Raw genomic sequence first — 21,278 nt, 5'->3', positions numbered from 1 at the left:
AAACCCAAGAAGGAGACAGTCTCGAAAATCTTTTAAAAACAGGAAAATTGCTCGTGCATGGAATCCTAAAGACTGCTCTTCTGGTTCTGACACGTCCCACAACTTCATAAATAAAAATGAGAAAAGGACATTTGACAACCTTGTGGTTGATCCTCCCGAGACAACTAAGTCTCGGGAACCTGTATCTAATTAAACTGCTAATGTGTAGGGTCAGCCAAGACGTTATGTAAATAGTATTTAGTATTTGGATAGTGGTTGTACTCGACACATGACACGAGACGAATCCTTGCTGTTTGACATTAAAACGTTCGATGGCGGATACGTTTCTTTTGCCGGAGATATGGGTGAAAATATCACTAAACAGGGTAGAGTGTTAAATGTAATCCTGACGTTTGACGACGTCAATCTGGTGGAACACCTGAACCACAACTTGCTTAGCATCTCTCAAATCTGAACCGAAAGCTTGTCATAATAGAAAGGGTCGATACTGATGACAACTATGCATACCTGTTTACTAAAGCCTTTGATCGTGCCAGATTTTTGTTTCTCGTTGAGTCACTTGGCATGATCTCTTTTGTACAAAATTAAATTTTAATTTTTTTTGTTGTTTTATTTTTATTTTAAAATTATTTTAATTTTATTTTGTTTTATTTCATTTTATTTTTATTTTTTTTCTTAAAAGTTTATTTTATCTAAGTCCTTTTTAATTTAGTTTCCTTTTTAATTTAGCTTAAATTTTTCTTTTATTTTAAATTTTAAACTTTTATTTTCAAATTTATTTTTTTAGTTTTAAAATTTGAAACTTTTGTATTTTTTATTTTGTTTTTAATTTTCTTTTTAATTTTTCATTTTATTTCATATTTATTTTATCTTTTTGTATATGAAAATTGTAAATATTTTTCAAATATGTCACAATTTTAGAGGGAGAAAATGAGTTAACTTTAACTCGCCTAAAAGATTTTATGCCTTTGTTAAGAAAAACAAAAATTAAGTCACTTGATTATTCCAAAAATATTTTATATTATTATTTGAAAATGAGTTAACTTTAACTCACCAAAAAGATTTTACCTTTGTTAAGAAAAACAAAAATTAAGTCACTTGATTTTCTAAAAATATTTTGCATTATATTTAGTTAAGAAAATCAGAAAAAGATCTAAAATATAATCTCTTGTTTAGAGGAAGCTCCTGCTTAGAGGGAGTCGGATAATATAATATTAAAATATTAGAAAACTTTGAGAAATCGATCCGACCTTTGGAAAATGATAGAAAGTTGTCTTAGGTGATCCTAGCACATGAAAAGAGTAGATCAAAAGCCAACAAGATCATTGCTTGATGTGTAGATAAGCTTAACAAATGAGTAAGTATCATAGTGATATAAACTTAAATATCTGCCTATGCTAGTGGTTACACTCTTATGAAGCGGTTGCCGACTCCGATTAAGTCATATTTATGACGGAAAAAATCCTAATAGTCAGTCATACACGAGCCCGTTAATGATTGGTCACAATGAAAAATTATTTCTTGCTTTAGCTTCAAATTTTGAAAAATATCAAAAATTATTGAAAAAGCAGAAAAAAAATACAAAATACTCAAAAAGTATTCATAATCAACAACAAAAATGTTGACAATTTTATTAAACAAAAAGGGGTATATTAGAACCACATAACGTGGGACAAACAAGTAAGTCCTAAACACTTTATATGAAGGCATAAGTCAACAAGGCTAGTAAGTCCATGGTTCAACCTTTACATATTGTTTGAAATTTTTTTTTGCAAAAAGTCTATGAAGCTCAAAATGTTCTGATCAATCATTAGGGGTCGGAGTCAATTCGGGGTGATACTGATGAACACAAAGTATGCCCGAGGTATGACGGAGTTTGTAACATGTCTGATTAGCAGGGGACCACATAAGTATTGTGCCAAATTGTACTTTAACGTATCACGATGAAATCAAAATACTTGTTAAGTTTAAAGTGGACCAATATATCTACAATTGTCTTTGGGTTCTTAGCATAATAATATTCAAATAGAAGTGTAATCTAGGACATTATAGATAATATGATTCCATGTCGTGATCTTTCTCATCAAAACAAGTATTGAATAGCTTATTTTATAAGTTAATTAATATGATTAATATAATATTAATTTTCTCCTTATTTTGATTTTAAATTTTAGTTAATTTTTAAGTTTTTATTTTATTTTATTTTACTTGTTAAAATTAGTTTAACTTATATTTATTTTATCTTATTTCATTTAACATTTGATTTTTTTTTACTTTCAACTTTTATTTTAAATTTTATCTTTATTTCTAACTTATTTGTTTTTATCTTATTTATTAAGTTATTTTACTTTTATTTTCATCTTTGTAATTATTTTAAAACTTATTTTAAATTTTGTATAAATTTTATTTTTGTCCAAAAAGTTTCATTTTTTGTTAATTTAAACTTAAAAAAAAACTTTATTTTACTTTAAACTTATTTTAAAATTTTTATTTTATTTTATTTTAAAATTTTTATTTAATTTTTAAGTATTTAGTCAAAATGGATTTTTGTTTACAACAAGGTCCTCATGGCATTGTTTGTTAAGTATTGACCCGATAAAATAGATCTTGAAAAGTGTTTGGATGGAGACGGTGATGAGTCAGAAGAGAGATGACGAGGATGAGGATGAGGATGAGGATGAGTATGATAGCTATGATGATGCTCGTGGTGATGGTAGTGGTAGTGGAATTGGTAGCGGTGAGGCTACCGGAAATAAGACGGCTGATGCTGAGCCATCAAAAGAGGCTGAGAAAACGAGGGAAACGGAAGCTGCGGTGGAAGACGAGGTCGCCTTCTTACTTAACGTTTGTTCTTTTGCAGGTACCGTTCCTTCAGTTCAGAAAGCCGGTGAAGAAAATAAAGATGATGATGACGGCATCAACTATTCTCCCGAACCCGACTCATCACCAACTGGGAAGAATGTTGAGCCAACCGTTGACAAGCATGCTGTCGCTCCTGTTTCTGACCCTGCTAGAAGTCGATCAAGAAGAGGAATCATATACTACAGCATGAGCATATTGGGAAACATGCAAGCAAGGTCAAAGTCAACAACAATTTCGATGATGTCATTATGCATTGCACTCGCAGTCACGAGCTCACGTTCTATGATGAGCACGAATTGACTGGATTTGGACTCCGCGACCTCAGGAAGCTAATTAAGTCGCCTCTGTGTACAGTCGAAGATGTTCGTCGTGACAACATGGACGCCATCGTTGGAAAATTCAACAAGTTTGTTCGATTACTTTTTGAAAAGCAACCTTTTGAAGAAGATCCAAATAGTGCATTTGACTACGAGTCCGAATGCGAGTGGTGAGAAGGAAATAAGACAAATACTAAAAGACTAGAGGGAGATTGTAAGCCTAGATTTGTTTAATTGAGTCTTTCGTATTTGTATCATTTTAGTTTACGTTTTCGTTCGTATACGTTTATATGTATTGGGCTCGAGGCCTTGTGCACTTGGTGCCTATTGGGCTCGTTATTAATGAAATGGTGTATAAAATACCACACTATATAATGTGTGTGTATGGAATACACCAAACAACCTCTTGCATTCTATTCTATCTAAGCTCCATATTCTCTCAAACTCAAAAACTCTCTAACCCCTCACCCCAACCTAAAACTTTCGGCTCTCTCTCTACACGCACACAAGATCCGAGATCTCGGTCCGACTAGTTGTTTCCGCCAACTAGTTGTGAGGTTGATCCAAGAACAACTAGTATTTAGTTTGTTTTGTTGTTTGATCCGGTTTCGGGACCTACACATAAGCCTCTTATTAATATGCATGTTGTATACACGCACACACATTCCTTATAATTTTAATATACATAACCATATGAATATTTGGATGTTGCACTAATCGAATGACAATTCGATTCGATTAGAGATTTATTCGATTAGACAACTTGAATTCGATTCGATTAGATATGGATTCAATTCAATTGCTTTACGTATTCGATTAGATTAACTTCAACTCGACAAGATAACTTCAGTTCGATTCAACCAATGTTTTCATAACCGGATCGGACAACCAACCGGCCGTCTTACTGGGTCACTGGTTGGACCGGTCGAAACGGTCGGACCGGATTTAAGAATCGGATGCTATATATAATGTGTAATCTTACTTAATATATTTAGTTTTATTTCTGGACATATAATACTTTCATATAAAAGTTCAATTTATTTAAGGTATATTTATTGTATGACAGCCTTGACAGGAATGAACATCAATATATATACATTTACTATGCATTTAGCATCAGTTGAGTGCTAGCTCAGTTGGTTTTGTAGGCTTGGTTTGCTTTGCTTTTGGGAGGGTACCTGGGTTCGAAATATGATCCCAACATTTATTTTCTTTTATAAAAATATGGCTTCCTTTCTTTAGAATCCGGTTGGACCGTGTCTTCGGTTCGGCGGTTCAACCGCAAACTCGTACAGACCGGCCGGTTATTTCAAAAGCGATTTAGAGGGGGCAAACCGGACCGCTCCTACTAACGATTCCCGGTTGGACCAGTCCGACCGGCCGGTCCGGTTTCCAAAACATTGGATTCAACAATCTTTGATTCGATTCGATTACTATTGATTCGAATAGAATCTATTCGATTCGATTACATTGTACTTGTGGAAAGTACATAATGTACTTTCTGTCACTTTTTACAAGATTTCCCTGTTTAAGGTTGTCACTTCAATCACTTTGGCCCTTTATGGATCTAAAAAACATCCATACTTTAACAGTTTTTAAACAACAAATATTGAATTCTTGAAGCTTTTAACTTTTCAATCTTCACAAACAACCACACAAACTATAGGCCGAAGCTTGAACACACAAAGTTATGAATTTTTTAACACTTTTTCTTCACTATTAGGCACCCGTAATCCACAAAACTCTTGAAAATCCGTCTTCAACACAAACAAGACCAAAATTCATGGTTGTGAGCCAAGATCTACAACTAGTAGAGCACGAAAGCTCTGATACCAATTGTAGGTCCCTTAAACGGATCTAACAACACAACAACTAGTATACTTGGATCAACGTCTCCACTAGCTAGCACAAATCACTAGTGAGGACCGAGTTCTCGGATCTTGTTTGGTTTGTATTATTTCCGTGAGGGAAGAGAGAAGGGAGAGAGGAGAGAGTTTGTAAGTAAGATAAGGATAAGATAAATGACAAAAGGTCACTTGCGCATGAGATACACACACTATTTATAGTGTGTCTGCTCATGCACCATTTCATTCATTATTTACGGCCCATAAGGCTTTAACATACATGATCTCGGGCCCAAACATACAAATAAACAAAGTCCAACTAGCTAATGTACATAAACGATGCATTACAATCAAATACGAAAGACTAACATAAAATGGGTGGTGCAAAAACAACGAACCAACCCCACCCATTGGGTGAGCTCCCCTTGGGTGGATGATTTACACCATGAAAAACACACACATATAAAAGACTACGAGTGTTCTATTTATAGCCTATTACATATTCTAGAAGCATTATCCCCATTGAAGCTAAAAGCGCGTCCCGAAGCTCTCGTTTCATGTCTTGTTTCCTCATCGGCTTTAACTATTAACCTGACCATTAATATATAACAGGTTTCGCAATTCATATCGCAAAACAATTTCTCCTATTCAGCTGTTCATCCTCGGGTTAACACGCAAAACCCGAAAACACGATGATGAATGAAAATAATTGAAAATTGAGTTTTTCTTTAAAGACTTTGTTGGCCATGAATCAATTTCTGCCCGCGGGTTTCTTCATACAACTTTCATATGGAGGAGGGATTAGATTACAGAGCTGTAAATGTCGGCTGAGCCGGTGGATATTCAAATTAAACAAAAACGAAAGAGGTTGAAAATGAACAAAAAATGAAGAAACTTTTGTACAGAGAGAGTGAAAATGAGGCAAATAAACTTTTGTAAACTGTAAGGGGGTGTTTGGTATAGAGAAAGGAATTGTAGAGAAATGGAATAGAGAAATGGAATTGCAGAGAAAGGGAATTGGTCTGGAGAATGAGAATTGACTGTTCTGTTTGGTAGTACAGAGATTTCAGTAGAGAAATATAGCTGAGAATCATTTATCTTGTTTGGTACATAGGAAATAAACAGAGAATTATATCAACTTTATCATTAGCACAAGTATTTTTTTCATAACAAATATTTATTAAAAAATAAAAAACATATAAAAAGATGCATAAATTCCAACCAAAATATGCATTGATCAAACCAATTCACATACAAAACATAGTTTTTAAGCAAAAAACATCAACCATAGTTAAAACCAATTCACATACAAAAAATACTTCAACCATACACAACTATCCCATTGAGCCATCGGTATACAACTCGACCATCTCAATTTTCTCTTCTATTGTCAACGCAAGAAAAGAACGTCCTAGATCCACATCTCTACCAATCAAATGAGCTGCTTTGAACCGTTTTTTCGTAGTGATACCTGGTAAAGCTTTCAACTCATCACTAACCTTTTCATAGATTTCACGAGCCTCCATACCTTCTTTGCTAAGTTGTTCACCCACCATACCCTTCTTGACTAAAACACTTTAGCAACGAGTTATAAGCTGAGATCAATGGCTGAAACCAAAGATTGATCATGAAAACCAAATTATGCAAAGCAACATCACTTTTCCCTCCAAAACATAATCCAACAATGTATATACTATAAGCCATATTAGCCAAATGAGGTCCAGCTTCCACTATTCTGCCTAAAAGATGATCAATTTGATACTGAATGCTCTCAGTAGGTCCAAAAGAGGCTTTTGAATATAAAGGGTCAATGCCACAACCATATTTAGCAATTGCATGCAAAAACTTGAGTGTAAGATGAAGCTCATACCCTTTTGGACACTCTTTCATTAGTTTAAAAAACATAACTTGATCAGGAATCACACCAGAATCAAGCATCTTTTCGTACACCTCATCAACTTCAACCTTGTTCTCTTTAAAAAGTGCAGGAACAATGGATGTATAGCAATGCACATTGGGTATCAGGTCTCTACCAGACATGCTATTCAGCAGGGCCAAAGCACTATCAACTTTATCTTCTTTACAAAACTTTTTGATTATAATTTGGTAAGTCAGCACATCAGGTTCAAGTCCCAACTCAATCATCTGCCCGTGTAAAATCCACATTTTATCAAAAATCCCACAATTAACAAACCCTTGCATCAATGTATTATAAGTATAAGTATCCGGCTGACAACCCATCTTAAGCATTCTATAAAACACTCTCATCCCCATTTGTACTTTCCGGTTTTTACAGTACCCGTTAATAAGACTAGTATACATAACCTTATCAACAAAGAAACCATACGACTCCATTTCCATACTCAACAACTCAGCCTCTTCAACTCTCTCCATCTTACAAAAACCAAACACAAGAGACTTCCACAAGTGGCAAACAGGCGGTACGCCACTCTCACGCATTATATCAAACACTTGGCGGGCTTCATCAACATACCCTCTAGAAGCCAATCCAGTAATCAACATATTATAACACGAAACCGCAAGCGAAATCCCAGCGTCATTAATCCTAACACAATACTCATACGCATCAAGAAACCTATTCTGGTCAAACACCTCTTTAATAAGCTCCAAAAAGACACTTACACTAGAAGACGATTTCAACTCAACAAGCTTCCGAACATGATCGTATTCGTCTTTAACTTTCCCCAATTTACAGTAACAAATCATCATGGAACCTAATAACGAAGCATCCGGCTTAATCCCTCGTTTCAGTATTCTATCGATATACAAATCTTCAGCTACACGAATTTCACCGGCATTCACTAGTCTAGTAATTAGGGAAGAATAAGAGGGGAGTTCGGGCTCGACGCCTCGTGAGACGGCAAAATCGATGACAGAAAGCTCATCGGTGACAGTCGGGGAGTGTAAAATAAGGCGTTGGATTACGCGTTGGGCGGCGGATAAAAGCCCTCGGTTAATTAGGGATTCAGCAAGGGAGAAGAGAATTCTTTCCATTTCTCAATTCTCCGCTTTTTTTAGAGAAACAAAATCAGAGAAATGGAAATGGTTTATTTCCATTTCTCACCTCTTTCTTTCATAAACAAACAAGAGAATTCTTTCCAACTCCATTTCTCACCCCTCAATTCCCTCTACCAAACACCCCCTAAAGGTAGCATTAGAACTAAAGAGCTAAAGATAGATTACTTGTGGTAAAGTCACGGGATGAAGTTAATGATATTTATATAAGTTGATATCATTGACGTTACCCAACGCCTAAATTTTCAAATTTCAAAAAATTTAATTATTTTTTCCAAATAAAAACTAATAAAAAATATAACAAGTAGAATCAGTGAATGAAGTTAATGACATTTAACTAAGTTGACATCATTGCATTTTCCTGACTAAACAGAAGAATTTGAAATATACAAGATCGAATAATAAATTTAAGTGGCTGAAACCTAAAGTTGAGTAAAATAATCCTAGTTGGTAAATAGGCCTTAAACTTGCAATATCAGACTAGCAATTACAGTGATAGTTCCAAGATATAATTGTTTTTGTCACTCAAATAACATCAATTCATGAAATTTCAAACAGAACCAAAACACATGAACTTAAGCTTTGTTTCCTCAGAAAATTAACGAAGATTAAGCGCGCCTAATTCATCGTTTGCGGAAATAAAAGACATAAGATCTGAAAGAAAAGTTGCATTGAAAGATTACTAAACATGGGGAATCAAATTTACTAGAAAAGAAACATGAATGAATTGTTATATAACCGAAACTACTAATCGAAACTAACTACTGTAAATTCAGAACTAGAATAACTAACAAAGAAACAAATCTTATAGGCTGCAGCAAATAACAAAACAACAATCTCACTGGTTAACGGAAATGAAACTACTTCATTATCTTTTAAAACAACCTATCCACATTTGAATTATAAGCAACCCTATAAACCATAGCTGGTTTCATAATCACAACTGCACCTATTTGTTACATCTGCCTTCACAATGATTCAAATACAACAAACATTCCAGGTTACAATTTTATTAATTTTGACCTTTTTTGTTGAGCTTTTGAAATAGAGAGAAAAACGATCACTTTTATTTCGGCATGTGTTTTATAGAAACATGTTAAGATACTTCAACTCTGTCTGTCTTCTTTTAGTTGCAACAAACTCTGAATCGTCATCATCGTCGTCATCATCATCATCATCATCAATGATCTCATGCTACGTGTGTGCTCTTTTTCTCTTTGAACCCTCCTTTTCACTAATTAAAAGTTGTTTCCTAGAGCTTTCTGTGACATGTAAAAGTATACCATAAGATTTTGGACCATAGATCGTTTGTATTAATAACTAGACACCAAGATATAAACATATATACGAAACTAAGATTAAGAAAAGCAAACTAAATCATAATAATCAGATCATCGAAAAAAGAAACAAAAAGTAAGAAACTTATACCAGAAGCACAATTTGTTTCCAAGATTTGCTCTCTAAAGCCCTTAACTTGCTCTCATACTCACTCTTCATTGCATCAAGCTCGCTTTGTTTCTTTTGCAACTCGTCATTTAACTCCAAAGATTGCTTCTCGTAAACCTTAAATTTGCTCTCATGCTCAGAATTCACTGCATCAATCTCAATTTTTTTCTTCTTCAATTCCTCAGTTAACCTTAAATTCTCCAAAACCAGCCTCTCTTTCTCGTTTTCAGCTATCGTTTTAACCTTCATCGCTTCATCAGCATCCTTTCGTTTCTCCTTCAATTCTTCATTCAACTCCAAATTCTTCGAAACAAGTAGTGCCTTCTCCTCTTCATCCTTCCTTTTTAGCTCTAATTCACCCAAATATCGCGTCTCACAATCCCTAATTTTCCTCTCATTTTCACCAATACCATTTCCTTCAGTTAGCTTCAAATTCTTCACAACCAATAAATCTCTCTTTCTCCTGTTCCTTTTCAACCTTCATCAAAATTTCTATAACTGTTTTTACGTAATCCCTAAATTCGGTCACGAAGTCTGCATTCAGCTTCTTCACTCTATCAATCTCACCATTCACAACTGTAAGTCAGTTATTTCAGTTAATCAGTAGAAACATAGATATTACATCAACATAGCAGGTAGGCGGGCAACAAGTTGCGCCGCCACCCCTTTCTAAATTGTAACCCCTAACCTGCTAAAGACATACCCCTGCCCCTTTGGAGTCGACACATTGCTATGCACAACCCATTGGACCGTGGTTAGGAAACGGATAGCTTCCGGTGCCAATGAGCCAAAGGTATCAAAAGCCAGAGGGACAAAAACATGTTGGTTCTCTTCGCAGGCTTTAGCATGTTTCTCCACCTTCTTCGTTCCAGCCCTTTTCATTGCTTGCCCAGCTACAAACCCATTATCCCTCAAACCAGCTAAAGGAGATACCCCTGTGAGGTCAACACAAGCGTGTTTTCCCCGGCCTAACCAAAGACGAGCAAATCTGCCGGTCGTAGAGTGGATCTCCATTCTGTGGGGTCTGTAAGGAAGTTTACGGGGGCTTCCTTTTTAGCTGATATCCCAGCTCGCCTTAAGATGTCCCAAAGAATGTCCCGCACCCAATCATGTCGGTATTTGAACCCAGGCATCTCCTTGCATTGAACCGCATGCTTTCCGAATTTATCCAGGCAAGCCTTACGCCAGATCGGACATGTTTCGTCTTCAGGGTACATTGGGACCATCAAACGGTACTTAAGAATGGCCATATACTCAACCGCAGACATGCTTTGGCCCAAGCCATCAATCGGGATAACGGTCAGAAAATCTTGGGCATGAGGACCTTGTAAGCATTCAATAACCGCCTTCTGTCGGGGGACAAACCAAAAACTTCTCCCAGGCTCTGAGCGATTTTGCCAAAAAGGGCATTCTTCAAAGTTTTTTTAGGCTTTGGTGGGGCGGTGTCCTTATTAGAGAAACCGCCAATGTCAAAGTCTGGGAGAGCGCCATTTAGGCGTTCCAGGGCCTGCACGTATTCTGAGTCCAGGTCGACAACTCCGCTATTCCTTAAGATGTGATTCTGTAGCTTCCAAGACTGAGCCCTCGACGCTACAAAAGCGTAAACCCCAGCATCATGAGCCGACAGAAGGCCTAAACCCACCAAGCGCATCGGTAAAGATGCAAGTCGCCATTGAAGATCACCAAAGAATGGGCCTCCACATACAACTATGTCTTCGATGGCTTCTCGAAGCCCCTTATCAAAACTGGATACCGCATCATCCATCATATGGGGTGGCATGTTCGTAACCCAAAAAGCAACTTAGCAACCCCATGCAAGACCTAAGCAGGAGGAGTTCGATCTGGGGATCCCTAAGGCAATGTAAAAGTTTCATAAGATCAACTGCACGAGATGCTCTCCGCCTCGCCAACTCCTTAATAAAGTAGGGATCTCGACTAATAGCCCCTCCAAGGAGCTTTACCCCTCTCTCTGGTCTACTAATCCCACTAGGGAAAAGCCCATCTTTAAGTTTCACTCCATTACACGCTGGCCATTTAACTTCGCCCTCAACTCTAAAACTTCCAAACTCTAAAACTTCCAAACATCGCTTCTCGTAATCCTCAAATTCTCTCACGTACTCAGCATTCAGATTCATCACACCCTCAACTTCGCTTTGCCTCACCTTCAACTCATCCTTCAGCTTCACATTCTCCTAAACCAGTCGATCTATCTCTTCTTTAGACTTCAATTTTAAATCCAGATACTTCTGCTCCGCACGTTCTTCTCGGTCCATCAACGTTTTCGCTGCTTGTTCGAACTCCATTGGGAAGAAGGAAGATCGGAGCTGAAAAATAAGCTCCTCCGCCGTCGGAGACGCCAATTCTGATACGGCAGTGTGGTTAGCTTCAGAATTCATTTTGCTAAAATATACGAAGATTGGATCAGTTGCTTCAAAACCCTGATTTCTGAAGTCTGTCTGTCTGCACACTCTGATAAACCTACTTGCGAATATATATACTAGGTTAAAGTATATGAAATTTTCATTAAGGCCCCTAAACTATTTTGACGCTTTTGTTCTTTTTTATATGTTTTTTTCTAGCTGTTTGTTTGTGGTTTTATATATAATTTTCTAATTTTTTAAAAAAGAAAAATGAATAGGAAATTCCTTAGGAGAGCATTATAACTTGGTTTAGCCTTACAAATTAGTAGGTGTATCAAAACAATTTTGTCCGAAAATTAATTAACCACAATATATAATGGAAATTTTGTTCGTTATTCACATATCTAATATGCGGTTTTTTTGGTGTAAATGACCTCGTTAGGAAACTTTATTCTACACTTTCAGCCGCATAGACATCACGACATGACTAACATATACACGGTTGTAAATATAGTCACCAAAAATGTTTTGATCGACAAAATTGAAAAATAATAAATGGTCGCAAACATAGCTATGGAAAATGATTCGGTCAAAAAAACAATGGCAAATCATATTAAGAAAAAATTGGTAATAATTGTTTTTTTCCAAAAACGGTTGTCCCTTTTATTTTAAAAAGAATAATAGAGATTCTAAATTTGATTACTTGACTATTTAGAATCAGCCATAAAAAGAAAAAATAAAACAGTCAAAACGGGCTATATATATTCCGGACCCTGTGATTATTAAGGTCAAACAAATAGTGTAAGTATTGGGCAATTTAGGTCAATTTTACTCTATTATGGTCAATTATTGTCAATGCTAAAGAGTGAACTAGGCAACGAGCTTCAGTTGTGATACTCATGAGCAACTTGGTGATATTATGGGCAATTATGTTTAATAAGTTAGGGTAATTTGAAGTAAAGGATGAGTTTAGTCTTGTGAAGCGATTGGGCACTTGTCCAAGACATCATTAAAAAAAATATCATTTATAAGTCGTTTATTTTGTACAATACATTAATTTACATGTTAAATAATACCTGAAAATGATGATTTACAAAGTTGAAAATACTTTTGTGTATACAACATTTGTATCACATGTTGCGTTAAATGTGAAGACACCTTTTGGACCAGCAATCCTATTACCAATTCGTTTATGTCACATTTCGGACTACAATTGCATCACATGATTCGTGTGGATTTGGTTTAAGACAATCATCGAATACGTGCGAATCATTTTAAAAAACGGGTGACCTTGGTTCAGGTCAAAACAACAATAATAAAAACTGATATAGCTCAATTTTTTATCTCTTAGAGCTCACAACGGTTTGTTTTAAAAAAAAATTGTAATAGGTCAAATGGTTCGTGTCGGAAAGCCAAATTGAAAAAATGGTCCAAACCCTTTAATATGTTGGTTTAGATTTTGACCTAATGCGATTATCGGAACCGAATGGATAACTTTAAAACCTATAATTTTGATTCAGGTCAAAACAACACTAATAAAAATTGATACAGCTCACAACAGGTTGTTACTCCCTCTGTCCCATTAAAAGTGTCATGGTTTGTAAAACATAAAGTTCAAGGTAGATTGAATAACTATTTTTTTTGCTTGCCAAATGACAATAATGTCTTTGGAAATTGGGTCCATCAATATTGTTTATTAATGTTAGTTGTGTATGTTTTAGGGTAAACTTGTAAATTGGCTAATAATTTTTAAAGTGGGCATTTGTAATAGGAGAAACAAAAAAGAAGATATAGACACTTTTAATGGGACGGAGAAGCATTACATATCAACATTATAATTTTCAATTTTCTTTTATATGTTTACTCACAAGGTATACAACTCGGGGGGTGAAAGGCCCCGTCACCGGTAACCCTACTTTCGTATTGGATTTACTCATAAACGCAGTTCTAAATATTAGAGTTAATTAAAACATTCGCGGAATTTAAAAACTTTCATAAAACATTTCATAACAAAACACGTCTTGTCTTAAAACATCATTTTGTCTTTCAAAATAAACGAAACATTAAACTTAAACGTCTTGAGTCTTTCGATGCCAACCTCTTATTCAGTGCCACGTGTCTCCTCAAGCGAGCTGCCTCATCCTACTCACCTGCGTGCATACTAAAAGTCAGCTACGCTGAGTGAGTTCTAGTTAATCACATAATCATACAATACATTCTTACATTTCATACTTAACCTCTTAACTTTCTTTCGTACACATCAAAGTGCATATACTTTCATTCTTACCTTCGTACTTTCTTTACATACATAATCATACGTTTTAACGAGCCTTTCGCCCTATAACCTCACATATATTAGAAGGGTCTGGTCCCTAACATCACAGATATTATAAGGGTCTGGTCCCTAACATCACAAATATTATAAGGGTCTGGTCCCTAACATCACAGATATTATAAGGGTCTAGTCCCAAACATCACAGATATTATAAGGGTCTGGTCCCTAGTTCTCGAATATTCGTAGGGTTCGATTCCCTATTCGTTACCATACAACCATACATCATACCTCGAGTATTATTGGGGCTCGGTACCCTTTTCGTAACCATACAACCATACAACCATCTTTTCCTTCTTTTATTAACTTTATTACGTTCATACACATAAGCATACATATCATACTTACCTTATGCATAGCGTTACAACCTGACAGTACGTGCAATATCCGAAGATTCATACATGTCACATATATCACATATGGCATACACTTATCACTTAGGATAAATGTATTAACAACACATCGAGTATGCACACAGCCCCGAAAACATAACAAGGAGAAACTCACCTGAACACGGTTACGTTCACCGTTAATCGTAATCCCTTTCTTCAGTTGTGCATGGCTGACTGTATAACAAGTATACGTATCAATTAACTATCACTTCTCATATTGCATTTCTATCTTTATATGACCCACAACGAACGGGGGTCCGGGGGCAGCGCCCCTGGCAGCGGGGTCTAGGGGCGGCAGCCCCTAGCAGGGTCCAAGGGGCAGAGCCCCTGGCTGGGTCGAGCTGCCAGGTCAGCTTGGAAAAATTTTATTTCCATTAACTGTCTTAACACATTTTTCATTAGGTTTTTAATTTATTTTCTAATCGAACTTGACTTTATGCGAAGTTATCAGTTAGGCGAACTTGGCCATAAGCGAAGTTATCAATTAGGCGAACTTGGCCTCAGGCGAAGCTACCAGTTAGGCGAACTTGGCCGTAAGCGAAGTTATCAATTAGGCGAACTTGGCCTCAGGCGAAGTTACCAGTTAGGCGAACTTGGCCGTAAGCGAAGTTATCAATTAGGCGAACTTGGCCTCAGGCGAAGTTACCAGTTAGGCGAACTTGGCCGTAAGCGAAGTTATCAATTAGGCGAACTTGGCCTCAGGCGAAGTTACCAGTTAGGCGAACTTGGCTGTAAGCGAAGTTATCAATTAGGCGAACTTGGCCTCAGGCGAAGTTATCGCTTTGAAGGCGAAGTTGCCCAGTTCGCGGCGAAGTTGCCCAGTCCAGCCGCTGTTTGGTTTCTATCAAGCATTTTGGCGATTTTAACACCCTTGCTATGGTTCAACATCACCCTCTACGTTCGCCAACCGTTTTCGGTCGTTTATACACGATAAAGCTTGGATCTTTAAACTTCAAAGATCAAGAATCATACCTTTTTGAGCTTGTTTGGATCTCGTTTAACTTGTTTAATCACAACTAATCGCTCACCCTCTCTCGGATCTTGTTCGTTCCTCTCCTCGGCCGCCGGCGGTGTGTGTGGTGTGTGTGTTTTTTGGAGTGTTAGAGAATAAGATGGAATGAATGATAGTTTAGGGTTTATGGGATATTTATATCCCTTAAAGCCCATGGACCTAAGGCCCATTCTCATATAACCCATCTCAATTAATCTAAGTTCATGATCCGCTCCTTACTCGATATTAAATAATTAGTAACGCGAAATCACTAAACATAACTTTCTTTATTCAACCTTAAAATTTTAGGATGTTACAAGTCTCCCCTTCTTAAAGAGGTTTCGTCCCCGAAACCTAACTATTACAAAAACAAACTAGGGTAAAACTCGCGCATCTCATCCTCGGCTTCCCAAGTAGCATCTGATCCCTTGCGGTGTTTCCATATCACTTTTACCAAAGGTATAATCTTGTGACGAAGCTGCTTCTCCTTGCGATCAACGATCTCTATCGGCTGCTCGATGTAGTTCAATTGTTCATCAACCTCAATGTCCATCAATGGCACGTGAGACGTGTCATCAGCTAGACACTTCCTCAGATGGGAAACATGGAAGGTTGAATGAATTCCTTCTAACTCATCGGGTAAATCCAGTTTATAAGCTACTTCACCCACACGATCTACAATCTTGAACGGTCCAATGTACCTCGGACTCAACTTCCCCCTCTTTCTAAAACGGATAATTCCTTTCCAAGGCGAGACCTTAAGCATCACATTGTCGCCAACGTTAAACTCAATTGGTCGTCGCCGCTTATCTGCATAAAACTTTTGTCTGTCTTGAGCGGCTTTCATTCTTGCTTTGATCTGATCGAACCTTGAAGACGTTTCTTGAACCACTTCTAGGCTTCCCATTTCTTTCTGACCAATCTCACCCCAACACACCGGGGTTCTACATCGTCTACCGTAAAGCATCTCGAACGGTGGCATACCAATACTTGAATGGTAACTGTTGTTATAGGAGAACTCTGCCAGATGCAGATGATCATCCCAACTTCCACCAAAATCTAAAACACAAGCACGTAGCATATCCTCAAGGGTTTGGATCGTCCTTTCAGACTGTCCATCGGTTTGAAGATGATACGCCGTACCGATGTTCAACCTCGTCCCCATAGCTTCATGGAATTTCTTCCAGAACCTCGAAGTAAACCGTGTATCTCTATCAGACACGATCGATAGCGGTACTCCATGCTTGGTTACAACTTCTTTGATGAACAAGCTTGCTAACGTTTCTGACGAGATGGCCTCTCGTATGGGCAGAAAGTGAGCATTCTTGGTCAAACGGTCCACAATCACCCAGATGGTATCATGTTGCTTAGCTGTACGAGGTAGCTTAGTTATGAAATCCATGGTGATGTGTTCCCATTTCCACTCAGGTATCTCTAGCGGTTGCATCTTCCCATAAGGCTTTTGGTGCTCGGCTTTGACTTGTAAGCAAGTTAAGCACTTACTAACATAATCCACTACATCATTCTTCATTCCTGGCCACCAGTAATCTCTTTTCAAGTCTTGGTACATCTTTGTAGCTCCAGGATGGATTGAGTACCTTGACTTATGAGCTTCATCTAAGATTCGACTTCTAAGATCACCATGGCGTGGGATCCACATACGGTCGAACCTTGTCTTAACTCCATGAGTGTTTTCCATCAACTCATCTTGCTGGCCATAAATCCTTTCTTTCTTTACTAACCCTTCATCTACAAACACTTCTGACTGCACTTTGATGATTTCTTCAAAAAGGCTTGGGTTCACGATCAGCTTGTATGACTTCACTGTTGCAAGGACTTCCTCATTCTTACGACTTAACGCATCAGCGACCACGTTAGCTTTACCGGGGTAATACTTAATCTCACAGTCGTAATCCTTAATCAACTCCAACCATCTTCTCTGCCTCATGTTCAATTCTTTCTGCTCAAAGAAGTACTTTAAACTCTTATGATCTGTATAAATAGTACACTTAGTACCGTACAGATAATGCCTCCATATCTTAAGAGCATGCACTACAGCTGCTAACTCCAAATCATGCGTCGGGTAAGTACTCTCATGGACCTTCAACTGTCTAGACGCGTAAGCTATCACCTTCCCTCGTTGCATCAATACGCAACCTAACCCTTGATGTGAGGCATCAGCACAAACAACGAAATCCTCGTCACCATCGAGTAGAGCAAGGATTGGAGCTTGCGTGAGTCTCTTCTTCAATTCTTCAAAGGCTTCTTCCTGAAACTTTCCCCAACTGAATACTATCGACTTTCGGGTCATACCGGTCAGCGGTGCGGCTATCTTGGAGAAACCTTCGATGAATCTCCTATAGTAGCCAGCTAACCCTAGGAAGCTTCGTATATCAGTCGGATTCTGCGGAGTCTTCCAATTCGTTATCGCTTCAATCTTAGCTGGGTCCACGGTAATCCCCTCCGGATTAACCACGTGACCTAAAAATTGCACTTCTCTTAACCAGAACGCGCACTTCGAAAACTTGGCATACAACTTCTCCTTCTTCAGAGTCTCCAATACCTCTCTCAGATGCTCAGCATGGTCAGACTCGCTCTTTGAATAAATCAATATATCATCGATGAAGACGATAACCGACTTATCCAACATCGGTCGACACACCCTATTCATCATGTCCATAAATGCTGCAGGAGCATTGGTTAGACCGAATGACATTACGAGGAACTCGTAGTGTCCATACCGTGTTCGGAACGCTGTCTTAGGGATGTCTGCCTCTTTCACCTTCAGCTGATGGTAGCCTGATCTGAGATCTATTCGTGAGAACCAACTTGAACCTTGCAGTTGGTCAAACAGATCATCGATCCTTGGCAAAGGATATCTATTCTTTACCGTAAGCTTATTCAACTCACGATAGTCTATGCACATTCTCATACTTCCATCCTTCTTTTTCACGAACAATACTGTTGCGCCCCACGGGGAAACACTCGGTCTTATGAAACCTTTGTCGAGGAGTTCTTGTAGTTGGGACATCAATTCTTTCATCTCGGACGGTGCTAGACGGTAAGGCGCTTTTGCGACAGGTTGGGCTCCTGGTATTAAATCTATCTGAAATTCTATCTCTCGCCCCGGTGGCAACCCCGGAAGATCCTCAGGGAATACTTCTGGGTAGTCGCGCACAATAGGAACATCTTTCATTTATTTCGTCTCGGCCGTAGCGTTGACGACATACGCCAGGTAGGCACAACACCCTCGCCTTAGCAAACCCTCGGCTTTTATCATCGAAATAACATTAAGCCCAGAACTTTCCTTATCACCATAAACCGTTACCGCACTACCATCCAATGACTTTAACCTTATCATCCTACTCTTATATACTATCTGAGCCTCAAACTCAGACAACCAATCCATACCCAAAACCACATCGAACCCTCCCAAGGTCATAACGTACAAGGTAACCGGGAACTCATGTCCTTCCAATTCTATCTTACAGTTCTTAACCATTTTTGTTATTTTAACCGAAGTGTCACTGGCGGTTTCTACTACAAAAGTTTCAGGCACTCGGCAGCCTTTCATTTTAGCTAGTTTACTAAATGTCGTAGCTATAAAACTTCTATTCGCACCAGAATCAAATAATTCGGCAGCAGAAATGCCGTTTACTAAGAACGTACCGGTCACAACATCAGGAATCTGTCTAGCTTGCTCTTGGGTCAACATGTAGGCCCTAGTCCTCGGCCTTGCTTGATCAGCATCTTTCTTCCCACTACCTCCAGCCTCACCTTCGGTGCACTCTCTCGCCATGTGGCCTGTCTTGCCACATTTGTAACATGCTGGCTTTGCACTGCACTCATTGGCATAATGCCCTACCTTCCCACACTTATAACACATATTAGACCCCATCCGGCATTCCCCATCGTGAGCCTTTCCACATTTGAGACAAACACCAGAACTTTTACCCCACTTGCACTCACCACCATGCATCTTTCCGCAGGTCTTACACGATCTCTTCTCCCACACTCTCTGCTTCTTATCTTTGGGGTTCCATAACTGAGTACCGGGTCGTTTAGCAGGAGCGGCCCATTTCTTCTCTTTCTTCTCGTCTCCCACCACCACATCATCAACAGCCAGGTCTGCATAGACCATCTCTGCGAGTTCGACAGCAGAATCGAAAGTAGCAGGTTTACTTGTCCTGACTAACATGCGGACTCTCTGTGGTAATCCCCTCACATAACACTTGATCCTCTTAGCTCAGTGCTGACCATATCGGGTACCAACCTAGACATTCGATTGAACTCTGTAGTGTACTCACGATGTGTCATCGTCCCAGCTTTCAAGTTTAGGAACTTCATCTCCGCCCTTTCAACCTCGGCGTCAGCACAGAACCTCTTCATCACTAACTCCTTCAGATCGTCCCACTTCATCTCTTTGATCTCTTCTCGGGTCTTCCTCTGCTCCACACTCTCCCACCAATACATAGCCTCATCTTCAAATGATTGGGTGGCATAACCGACAGCTTGGTCAGGACGACACTCGCTGATTCGGATAATTTTATCCATGGCGGTTATCCACTGAAGAGTAGCGATTGCGTCTCCTAAACCGGTCAGCTTAGGCGGGTCACAACCTTTGAAGGACTTATAGTTGCAACCGCCTCGGCCTCTCTTCCTATCATCAACTTTCACAGACCTTACCCCACTTGAATCACCCTTTTCCCCCTCGTCATCTTTCCCACCATTACCACCTGCCCCTTCAACAGTTCTTTCACGGCTTCCAGCAGACCTTCCCGGGGTAATATTCTTCACAGCAGTGGCTACAGCTTGAACAATAGCTGCTTGAATTGCGGGATCCAGTTGAACTCCTTCATTGTTTTCCGGGTTTCTTCCAGCTGCGCTTCCTTCAGCTTCGGTGTTGGAAGCTGTCTCAACCGAAGGTTGCTGGACACGACGAGGCCTGCCGCGTCGTCCAGTGCGACCTCCAGCTCCAACAATGTCTCCAGCTCCAGCCATCGTATTCTAAAAGGGAAAACACAAACATCATCACTCAAGGAACTATTTAGTACAAGGATAGCAAGGCTAACAGGTAATAACAGTGGCCAGTTGTGATTAGCTGATCACGTTACTTTCCGTGTCCTATACACTTCCCTTTATGAGTCTATTTGTGCTGGTTCTACTTAAGCAGTTAGTCAAATCAAACAATCAATTATTCCTATCCCTGACGTTCACATATCTTTTCTTTCTCATTAACATATATCATTTAATCATACACTTTACCTTTACTGATCTTGCTTGAGCGACACATGGCATTCTTGAACTAGCATCTTCTTTCCTTTCTTACTTAAATCCCATTCTCTGTTCGAGTCTAAGCATGTAGGATGCTTAAATCTCTCGAACTTTGCTCTGATACCAACTTGAAAGGCCCCGTCACCGGTAACCCTACTTTCATGTTGGATTTACTCATAAACGCAGTTCTAAATATCAGAGTTAATTAAAACATTCGCGGAATTTAAAAACTTTCATAAAACATTTCATAACAAAACACGTCTTGTCTTAAAACATCATTTTGTCTTTCAAAATAAACGAAACATTAAACTTAAACGTCTTGAGTCTTTCGATGCCAGCCTCTTATTCAGTGCCACGTGTCTCCTCAAGCGAGCTGCCTCATCCTACTCACCTGCGTGCATACTAAAAGTCAGCTACGCTGAGT

The 21,278-nt window shown here is 38.5% G+C and overlaps 1 protein-coding gene across 1 annotated transcript; it reads right to left on the bottom strand.

The window, feature by feature from the left end:
• Nucleotides 1–6,568: 6,568 nt before the first annotated feature.
• Nucleotides 6,569–8,038, bottom strand: LOC143584351 (pentatricopeptide repeat-containing protein At5g62370-like). Its single transcript, XM_077066427.1, has one exon. It carries the CDS (start codon nt 8,036–8,038, stop codon nt 6,569–6,571), a length of 1,470 nt encoding a protein of 489 aa, XP_076922542.1.
• Between the last annotated feature and the right edge of the window lie 13,240 nt (nt 8,039–21,278).

The sequence above is a fragment of the Bidens hawaiensis genome, unplaced genomic scaffold (assembly GCF_021521415.1).
Source record: "Bidens hawaiensis isolate Kalapana, Puna unplaced genomic scaffold, B.hawaiensis_p1.1 tig00033106_1, whole genome shotgun sequence".
NCBI classification, from domain to species: domain Eukaryota; kingdom Viridiplantae; phylum Streptophyta; class Magnoliopsida; order Asterales; family Asteraceae; genus Bidens; species Bidens hawaiensis.
The sequence above is the reverse complement of the archived record's forward strand: the minus strand, read 5'-3'. Positions and strand labels throughout refer to the sequence as shown.

Excerpts from the sequence above, each read along its gene's own strand:
- LOC143584351 (XM_077066427.1), bottom strand. The coding sequence starts at position 8,038 with ATGGAAAGAATTCTCTTCTCCCTTGCTGAATCCCTAATTAACCGAGGG.